The 10,776-nt window shown below is 41.3% G+C and overlaps 1 protein-coding gene across 1 annotated transcript; it reads left to right on the forward strand.

The window, feature by feature from the left end:
- Positions 1–27: 27 nt before the first annotated feature.
- Positions 28–4,349, forward strand: LOC118360132 (translocon-associated protein subunit delta-like). Its single transcript, XM_035739302.2, has 6 exons — positions 28–200; positions 1,922–2,040; positions 2,119–2,193; positions 2,334–2,423; positions 2,979–3,044; positions 3,509–4,349. The coding sequence occupies exons 1-6, from the start codon at positions 152–154 to the stop codon at positions 3,611–3,613; spliced, it is 504 nt and encodes a 167-aa protein (XP_035595195.1). The 5' UTR covers positions 28–151; the 3' UTR covers positions 3,614–4,349.
- The last annotated feature ends 6,427 nt before the right edge of the window (positions 4,350–10,776 follow it).

Raw genomic sequence — 10,776 nt, forward strand, 5'->3', positions numbered from 1 at the left:
GCCACGTTCCCAAAGTGCATTGCGATGACACGGTGCGTTACAGTCTAAAAGCCGACGTAGACTTTTTGAAGGAAGACGTGTCTGTAACAACTGCTGAAATTATTAGCTGCGGAAGTCTTTGTCGTGTTAAAGACATTTTGAGAAATCAACCATGATGATCAGAATAGCCGCGTTTCTTGCTCTTGTCTGCTTGTGCACAGGTGAGTAATTTCAGAGAGATTGCAACAGTAACTAGCTAGCGGCAAGGAAATCTAGAGTGCATTTGGAAAGTATTCAGACCCCTTGACTTTCCAAATTGTAACGCTACACAATACTCCATAATGACAGTTTTTAGAAATGTTTGCAAAATGTATTTTAAACGGAATATCACATTTACAAAAGTATTCAGAACCTTCACTCAGTACTTTTTTTTTTAAGTACCTTTGGCAGGGATTACAGCCTTGAGTCTTGGATGATGCTTCAAGTTTGGGAGTTTCTCACTTTCATCTCTGTGTAACCTCTCATGCTCTGTCAAATTGGATGCGGAGCGTTGCTGCATAGCTATTTTAAAGTCTCCAGATTTGTTAGATTGGGTTCCAGTCCGGGCTCTGGCTGGACCACTCAAGGACATTGAGACTTGTCCCAAAGCCACTCCTGTGTTGTCTTGGCTGTGTGCTTAGGGTCGTTGTCCTGTTGGAAGGTGAACATTCGCCCCAGTCTGAGGTCCTGAGTGTTCTGGAGCAGGTTTTCGTCAAGGATATCTGTACTTTCTCTGTTAATCTTTCCCTCGATCCTGACTAGTCTCCCTGCCGCTGAAAAACAACCCCAAAGCATGATGGTGCCAGGTTTCCTCCAGATGTGACATTTGGCATTCAGGCCAAATAGTTACATTTCGGCTTCATCAGACCAGAGAATCTTGTTCCTCATGCCTTTTGGCAAATTACAAGCTGGCTGTCATGTCCCTTTTTACTGAGTAGTGGCTTCCTTCTGGCCACTCTACCATAAAGGCGTGATTGGTTGTCCTTCTGGAAGGTTCTCCCATCTCCACAGAGGAACTCTGGAGTTCTGTCCAAGTGACCATCGGGTTCTTGGTCACCTCCCTGACCAAGGCCCTTCTCCCCCGATTTCTCAGTTTTGCCGGGCGGCCAGCTCTAGAAAGGTGGTTCCAAATTTCTTCCATTTAAGGATAATGGAGGCCACTGTGTTCTTGGGGACCTTCAGTGCTGCAGAAATGTTTTGGTACCACTCCCCAAAGCTGTGCCTCGACACAATCCTGTCTCGGCGCTCTACAGACAATTCCTTCGACCTCGTGGCTTGGTTTTTGCTCTGACATGCACTGTCAACTGTGGGACCTTTATATAAACAGGTGTGTGCCTTTACAAATCATGTCCAATCAATTGAATTTACCACAGGTGGTAATCAAGTAGTAGAAACAGGATGATCCATGGAAACAGGATGCACCTGAGCTAATTTTCAAGTCTCATAACAAAGGGTCTGAATAGTTATATACTTATTTGTTTTTATTTGTAATACATTTGCTGACATTTCTAAAAACCTGTTTTTACTTTGTAATTGTGGGGTATTGTGTGTAGATTGATGAGGGAAAAATGTATTTAATCAATTTTAGAATAAGGCTGTAACATAACAAAATGTGGGAAAGGCAAGTGGTTTGAGTACTTTCCAAATGCACCGCATTTGGATAGCTGGATAAGAAGGTGAATGTTAGCTGACAAGGTTGGATAGCTAGGTGGCTAGCCACAGTAGCCATTCTATTCAACCCAATTTTGCAGATTTTATCAATCTGCACCACCAGATAGTTGGCTAGCTAAGTCAATTATTTTGTTATGCACTAGCTTGGCTCTCAGAGTAGAAATGAACAGTACCTTCACATTAAGATGGCAAGCAAAGACTGCTTGATGTAATTTCTGCCCATGTTGTTTAGGAGAGAGCTGTTCAGACCCTGTGATCACCCCCTCTGCCTACACCACCTCTGATGCCGTTATCTCCTCTGAGTCTGTCTTTATCGTGGAGCTCAGCCTGGCCTGCACCAATGGCGCCCAGGTACTGTAGTTAGACACGACAGACAGACACGCCTCTCTTTTTCTCATCACGCTCTAAATGTGTATATTTCTTCAACAGAGTGTGGCTCTGTATGCTGACGTCAATGGCAGACAGTTCCCCGTGACCAGAGGCCAGGATGTTGGCAAGTACCAGGTAAGAGATGGGTCTGATGTGGACATACACTATGGATGTCCAATATACACTTATCAAGAGTCACTTGAGACTCTGTACACATGCTGTGGGTTTATGACTTAGTTTGTCATGTCTTCGCTCTGTCTCTCTGTGTTTCTCAGGTGTCCTGGAGCATGCCCCACAAACAGGCTAGCTCCGGTACATACCAGGTCAAATTCTTTGATGAGGAGTCCTATAGCTCTTTGCGCAAGGTAGGCGTTTCATTCCTATTCATCTATGAGTGTAACTGGGGACTTTTGCCACGTTCAAGACAACCCTGAAATGTCTGACTTGGAAACTCGTAGAAGGATTAGTTTCCTGCTTGGAAATGATCAGAATCATCAAATACGAAGCTCTACGCAAAAACAAAAAGTGAGCACATTTTTACTCAGAGGTTCCTAGTGGTCTTGAATGCGGCATCACTTACACTTGGCAAGATAATCAGCGATCTAGCTACCAGTAATGTTCAATGGCAGGAGGAGACAGCGGCTTGGTGACTAGACAGCACGAGTTCCAAGTTTATGCAAATTTCGATTTCCAATTTCCAATCGTAAGAGGGCAGCTCTTGCTAGCAAGCTTTGACATTGGCTAACAATAAGTGGTCATGCATGCTGTTTGAAAGATACAAACACCAGGGGAGATCTCAATTTCTTGATTGTTGTTTATCTATGCAAGTGTGAGTCCAGAGTAAAATATTTGTGCATACTGTCAGATATGACCTATTGCCTTATGCAATTGTGTGTGTTTTATATTTGTTTGTTTTTTAGGCCCAGAGGAACAATGAGGATAGTGACTCCATCAAGCCTCTCTTCTCTGTCAATGTGGATCACAGGGTGAGTCAGCATAGACAGAATAACAAATGAATACTCGATGAAAGAAAGTCATGTCTATAGTACACGCATTACGCTTAGAAAATGGAGACGTCAGAAACAGCAGAGGAGTGAACACTACTGGAGGCACCTTGCCATTTTTGGAGACAGTGTTGTATTTGGTAGCAAAAAGCAGTGGGTCGCATACTTACTGGAAATACGTGAATTGTTTCCACAGTTACCTGACATGTTTATCTAGCTAGCAAATGTTAGTTACACAAAGCTCAGACATGTTTTTGCTAGTTAAAGTAGCACTGTTCTGTCAAACACCTCAGTCTTCAAAAATGGTGTCTCCAGTTGTTTACTTTTATCAATTGTGTTGCACCTTCTATGTGTCTTCGCACATGATGGAACATTCGTATTTAGTGTTTTTCATTCTCATCTGAGATTCCTTCCTAACTGGTGCTGCGTTGTCCTGTTGTTTCTAGGGTGCATGGAATGGCCCGTGGGTGGCTACTGAGGTTATGGCTGTTCTCATCGGTATCCTGCTCTACTACCTGGCCTTCAATGCTAAAAGCACCATCCAGGCATAAAGGACTGCAAGTCCCACAATTCTCTGCAACTGGAACTCTAAAATACTGTTGAATTCTGGTGTGACTTTTCTACCAATCCAGAGCAACAATTTGCCACCATCCATTTCGAGATGCGGAACTAGTTTTATATTTTGTATTTACATTTTTTTAAACAGAAGAAGCTATTGCATTGTGTCAAGTTGTGGTAAAAACTGCACACCTCAATCAAACCCGATGTACCCCACAAACTGAATTGAGCACAGTAATTTTGTGTTCAAAAGCAAACCCAGGTCCTGAAAGTTAAAGGACTGTTTCTATATGCCAACACTGACTTCCTTTCACAGCCTCAGGCTTCTTGTTTACCTACCGGTGGACTTGGCCTCTGAGAGACAAGAGTATCTGTCCATCATTCTGTGGTCTTTCTTGTGAAGGACCTTCATTGGTACTGATTCTACACAGTCTAAAATGACTGGTTCTGTATCTACAAGAGTCTGAGTAGGAGTGCTGATCTAACATCAGTTCCCCCATTTTCTATTCATTATGATCTGAATAGCAATACTGACCCTAGATCAGAACTCATACGCTAAGATATTGTGTTTAAGAGTCTGATGCCACTGTGGACTTGGCAGTTGCTGACTGGCTGTGTCTTACCGACAGTACATGGAACTGTTGCACTGGCTCGCTGAAGAGGCCAAATATTCAAGTATTGGTGATTTATTTTTGCTTTGTGGTCAAATGAATAAATGGTTTGCTTTTCTCCTACTGTGTGTCCATTATGCTGCACACATCTAGATCTAGGGGCAAAACATTATCCAAGGACACACTACAATGCATCAAACTAAAATAAGTTACTTCTAGAGTATGAAATAGAGCAGGGGTTCCAACTACATTCAGCTGTGGGACAATTTTTTTTCTTGAGCAAATGGTTGAGGAGCCGGATCATAACTACAGTGGGGCAAAAAAGTATTTAGTCAGCCACCAATCGTGCAAGTTCTCCCACTTAAAAAGATGAGAGGCCTGTAATGTTCATCATAGGTACACTTCAACTATGACAGACAAAATTAGAAAAATATATCCAGAAAATCACATTGTAGGATTTTTAATTTAAAAAATAAGTATTTGGTCACCTACAAGCAAGATTTCTGGCTCTCACAGACCTGTAACTTCTTCTTTAAGAGGCTCCTCTGTCCTCCACTCGTTACCTGTATTAATGGCACCTGTTTGCACTTGTTATCAGTATAAAAGACACCTGTCCACAACCTCAAACAGTCACACTCCAAACTCAGAACCAAACCAGAAACAAAATTGTAGACCTGCACCAGGCTGGGAAGACTGAATCTGCAATAGGTAAGCAGCTTGGTTTGAAGAAATCAACTGTGGGAGCAATTATTAGGAAATGGAAGACATACAAGACCACTGATAATCTCCCTCGATCTGGGGCTCCACGCAAGATCTCACCCCGTGGGGTCAAAATGATCACAAGAAGGGTGAGTAAAAATCCCAGAACCACACGGGGGGACCTAGTGAATGACCTGCAGAGAGCTGGGACCAAAGTAACAAAGCCTACCATCCGTAACACACTACACCGCCAGGGACTCAAGTCCTGCAGTGCCAGACGTGTCCCCCTGCTTAAGACAGTACATGTCCAGGCCCGTCTGAATGCTTGCTAGAGAGCATTTGGATGATCCAGAAGAAGATTGGGAGAATGTCATATAGTCAGATTAAACCAAAATATAACTTTTTGGTAAAAACTCAACTCGTCATGTTTGGAAGACAAAGAATGCTGAGTTGCATCCAAAGAACACCATACCTACTGTGAAGCATTGGGGTGGAAACATCATGCTTTGGGGATGTTTTTCTGCAAAGGGACCAGGACGACTGATCTGTGTAAAGGAAAGAATGAATGGGGCCATGTATTGTGAGATTTTGAGTGAAAACCTCCTTCCATCAGCAAGGGCATTGAAGATGAAACGTGGCTGGGTCTTTCAGCATGACAATGATCCCAAACACACCGCCCGGGCAACGAAGGAGTGGCTTCGTAAGAAGCATTTCAAGGTCCTGGAGTGGCCTAGCCAGTCTCCAGATCTCAACCCCATAGAAAATCTTTGGAGGGAGTTGAAAGTCCGTGTTGCCCAGCAACAGCCCCAAAACATCACTGGTCTAGAGGAGATCTGCATGGAGGAATGGGCCAAAATACCAGCGACAGTGTGTGAAAACCTTTTGAAGACTTACAGAAAACGTTTGACCTCTGTCATTGCCAACAAAGGGTATATAACAAAGTATTGAGATAAACTTTTGTTATTGACCAAATAATTATAATTTGCAAATAGATTCATTAAAAATCCTACAATGTGATATTCTGGGAAAAAAAATCTTGTTTTGTCTGTCATAGTTGAAGTGTACCTATGATGAAAATTACAAGCCTCTCATCTTTTTAAGTGGGAGAACTTGCACAATTGGTGGCTGACTAAATACTTTTTTTGCCCACTGTATATATCATTTGTAAACTGCAAATTGATCGCAAGAAGCCCAGAGTTTTCAAAAATCCACATTTCTGAATAAATGTAATATACTAATATAGTATTTGAAAAACATAAAGTCCCACAGTCTGCCTGTTGAAGACCCCTGAGGTAGAGCATGACCTTAGTGGCGAGGATACATTACATTGGATGCCTCTTAAACTGTATAGGCTTTTATCATAGTTGTGGCCCAAATGGCACTCTATAGGGCTCTGGTCAAAAGTATTGCACTGCACTATATACAGGTATCTGCCAAAATAATGGAAATACTTGATTATATGAGAGATAAAAATATATATTGAATGCTGGTGCTTTCACACGTGTGGTCCATGAGTTAATTCATCAATTAACACCCCATCAGGGTGTTGAATAAAATAGCTGGGCCTGCCATTATCTTGGCTAACATGGCTATGCCCCCATAGGATGACAATGACCCCATAGGATGACAATGCCCCCATCCACAGGTCACTGAATGGTTTGACAAGCATGAAAACAATGTAAACCATGTCTGTCTCAGTCACCAGATCTCAACCCAATTGAACACGTATAGGAGATTATGGAGTGGCAGCAATTCCTGAGGTAGTGTTTACCACCACCATTAAAAAAAACACCAAATGAAGGAATTTCTCATGGAAGAATATTGTTGCATCCCTCCAATACAGTTTCAGAAACTTGTAGAATCTATGCCAAGGTGCATTGAAGCTGATCTGGCTCATGGTGGCCCAACGCCCTAAAGATCCTTTATGTTGGTGTTTCCTTTATTTTGTCAGTTACCTGTAGGTAATCCCTTCAATGTATACCACAAATTCTCGAAAGAAATTCTCATGAATAGTTTTTCCTTAATGATGTCTTCTTTAGCAACCTATTCTTCTCCATACTCAGCATCTCCTCGCACCTTTGGGTGGTATTATAAGGTAAACTTATCCATAAATTCCTGCATCATTTAGCCCTCCTATTGCTGTAAACAGATTCACATGCATGCCTATAAGGAGGCTGGAAACCCTGTCTGTCCCAAAAGGTACATTATGTCCTGTATAGTGCAATACCTGGTCAAACGTAGTACACTAAGAAGAGAAAAGAGTGGTGTTTAGGACACAACCACCTAATGGAACCAGTGGTTATTTCAGTATTGCAGGGGAAAGCTCAGGGGAATAACTGTCACACCGTGGTATGCCTTGATGGTGGAGGAGACAGCATGCTCTACATTTCAAGACTGGCTGAGGAAGGAGTCTGATTTTAAGTGGCTGTTGCAAATCTTTCTCTCTCTCTCTGCTGTCAAATCTGGCAGGCTGGTTCGTTCTCAACTGTCTTCTAAGAAAGTCGTGTATTTATTTTAGGTCAACAATTAATTGGAGCCTGCTGAGCGGAGCACGTCTCATATTAATGGCTGGAATGGAGTCAATGGGAATGGTATCATACATGTCAAAGACGTGGTTTCCATGTAGTATATACCACTCAATTTATTCCATTCCAGCCATTATTATGAGTCGTCTTCCCCTCAGCAGCCTCCACTGATTCACTGTAGAGTCGGTTTCATTAAAAGTTGATTTTCATCAGTTATTTGCAGTACTCCCGACTGGACAGCGTGTGACAGCTGTGTGCTGCAGGTCTTACACTCCCACTCTCTCCAGCTGAAACACCATCATCTCATAGGTTGGTCTGCGGATTACTTGTAGATGAAACACTCATTTTGTACTTTGTGTGTTATCTTTTATGCTACTCAACTTTTTCCTTCGTTCATGACACATTGTGAATGATCAATTTGCCTCTATGGCAGAGTCTGGTCTCTATACAGTAGCAGTGTCTAGTCTGGGCTTATCTATGGATTTCAAGGAATCATTTCTATATAAGTGATTTTTTTGCTGTGAACCAGACAGTGTGACAGTGAATATTATATTGTATATATACTGTATATATGACTTATCGTATGGGATAGGCCTATTGTTGAAACCTCACTGGTTTATGAGAACACAGTAACTGTAGCTCCCTCTGTCCAAGCAAATTATACTTAACTCCCTCTGTACTTAGTCCAGGTAACACGATATACAGTACACTCTCCTGTATACCTAAACAATGTACTAAGTACACATGAGCTTTCTCATATCTATACTTTCTTCAACTGCTTTAAACAACAAAATAGTTCAGAAACATCCTCTTCTGGAGTAACTCTGAAATAACACGTGGTGTGTGTGTTTGCGGGCGTGCGCTTGTGTGTGTGCCTCTGTGCATATGCATGTGTGAGACAGTATGCATGAAAGACACTCCCTTATCACCAGGCTTGTTCCTGTGCTATGGTGTGACTAGGAAGGGTAACGTCAAAGCCTTGGACTGATGCATACATACTGACATGGCTAACCCTTCCTTTCTGCCTCCCTGCTCTATATCTAATGCCCCTCAGCTGCGTTGCTAGGACCTCTTTGACTAACACCATCAACCTATAGTCGTTGTTCAGACTGGCACTTCTATTCTCTATTTAGTGCACTACTTTTGACCAGAGCCATATGGGCCCTGGTCAAATGTAGTGCACTATATAGGGAATAGAAGTGCTTTATATTGTGAATAGGGTTACATTTGGGACTCACACCTTGGACTAATACCACCTATATTTGTCCTCCGCAGTCAGTTGACCTATTTACAGTACTGTATATCAAGAGGTCACTTTAACACGTGAGCAACCCAGTGGGAACAGTTGGTTGAAATAACGCCATTACTGGTTGAAATATGGTAAAAATGATGTCATTACAACCATGGGCGCCTGACTTTGTCTGAAAGTGGGGGTACTAAAGCTTAGGAGGGCGGCGGGGAGGTACTGGGGGACCTCGCCCAGAAAATGTTTGCGTTTATTAAGTCTTCTCTTTCTTAACAGGGGGAATCCATATTTATGAACAGAACACAACCATTTTGCTTCTGCTTTGACGCAATAAATTATATTGAAAAGTGTTTTAATGACTAGATTACTAATCTACTCCCTTCCATGAAAATCCCACCAATAGTGATCGATTGACAGGCCAAACTATTAAGAATGTGGCCAGGATAACACATGACAATGAGGAAATTAAATCGAAAATGGGAGGAATAATATAGTTTTACTCAATTAAGAATTTGAATTTGAGTTTGGATTTGGTAGGTTAAGAAAAAGCATAGTTAAATTGCACATTAAGTTTTCATCTTTTTGTCACAAATAATGCGATCACAATAATGTAGTACAATTACAAACGTGAACTTTTATTTACATTTTAACAATCGTTTTTGTCAATATGGCAGTGTTCTCTGTTCGAGCAATGAACAAGAACTGTCAACTTGAAAGTCCACACCGGAGTTTTGCATTTCAATTGGGTAATTATTTTCTCATAAAAATAATATTGCTAACATATTATTAATTAATCAATATCATTATCAAATTAGCATTTTGGGGGGCAGCTGTATATACCCGTAAATTAAGACCCGAATCTGCAATAGAAAGAATAAAATGTAGCTCCAGTAATATGGCTCATATTTGAATGTTTGGGCTAGAGCAGGGATATCCACATTTTGTACTTCATAAAGGCTACTTCATACTAAAAATTGTTTTTGGAAGCTACTCATATACAGACTGCTTATTTGAGAATCTAGTCTTTTTATGATGAAAGAAAATAAAATGGTTTTACATTTGAACAAATCTTGTCATAAATTGTAATTCTGTCCAATAGTGAGTGACCTTTTGAACAACAACCACAGTTACTAAGCTACATATTTGACAACAAATCAGGAAGAAACTGAATTATCATGCAAAGTATGAGGAATAACAAAGTGTGATCTCATCAAGTGCATTAATTCACATTCCGCTTTTCCTCTGACATTTACTTTTTTGGGCGCCATTGTTTGAAGCGCTGTCGCCATGACCTTTAAAAAAAAAATTAAGCAGCATACACATTTGATGCAATAACGTTAAATTGTGAGACACAAATAGCCTGTGCTTTTTCTTTTGCAAAATAGGAGCATACAGATAAAACGTTGGCTATATTGTAACTGCGAAGTGGCCGTGGTGCACTTGCATATGGGTCTCAGCCAGGACTGTTACTTTTGTAACTTAATGAAAACATTTTAACAATGTGATTTAACTGATTGAAGTTGGGAAAATAGGTGGCAAAAAAACGGAATGGTGTTAAACTCATGTAAATAGCTTGGGATGTAATGTATACACAGGGAGTCAGGTGCAGAAGGTGAGTTTAATCATGATAAATGCAGCTAAACACAACATGAGAAGTGAATAAAATCAATATTACCTTGTGACTGATGGCTACTGAGGGCTAAATAAAGAGAGAGTAATCAAGGAAATAATGATGCCCAGGTGTGCGTAATGATAGGGAGCAGGCGTGTGGATTCATGGTTGCCAGGGCCGGAGGTTAGTTAACTAGTCGAGGTCGAGCGCCGGAGCGACATGGGGAGATAAACACTTTCTGCTACTGGTCCAACCCTCTTACACCTACTCTATCAGCAAATCTCTCGTGGACAGATAAAGAGGAAATGACAAACATTCGCGACAGAATTGAACTTCTGCATAACCAAGATTACAGATAAGCCTAATCAGACATGCCCAATGCGCGTCATGGTTCTTACAGGCAAAAGTGAAATGATTACAATGCATTTGCTCGTGGTGCATGCACATGATACGTAAACACCATT

This window comes from Oncorhynchus keta, chromosome 27, assembly GCF_023373465.1.
Source record: "Oncorhynchus keta strain PuntledgeMale-10-30-2019 chromosome 27, Oket_V2, whole genome shotgun sequence".
NCBI lineage: Eukaryota > Metazoa > Chordata > Actinopteri > Salmoniformes > Salmonidae > Oncorhynchus > Oncorhynchus keta.

Coding starts and splice junctions, on each gene's coding strand:
- LOC118360132 (XM_035739302.2), top strand. CDS start 152: ATGATGATCAGAATAGCCGCGTTTCTTGCTCTTGTCTGCTTGTGCACA. Junction 201..1,921: donor TCTTGTCTGCTTGTGCACAG/GTGAGTAATTTC, acceptor CATGTTGTTTAG/GAGAGAGCTGTTCAGACCCT. Junction 2,194..2,333: donor AGGATGTTGGCAAGTACCAG/GTAAGAGATGGG, acceptor TGTGTTTCTCAG/GTGTCCTGGAGCATGCCCCA.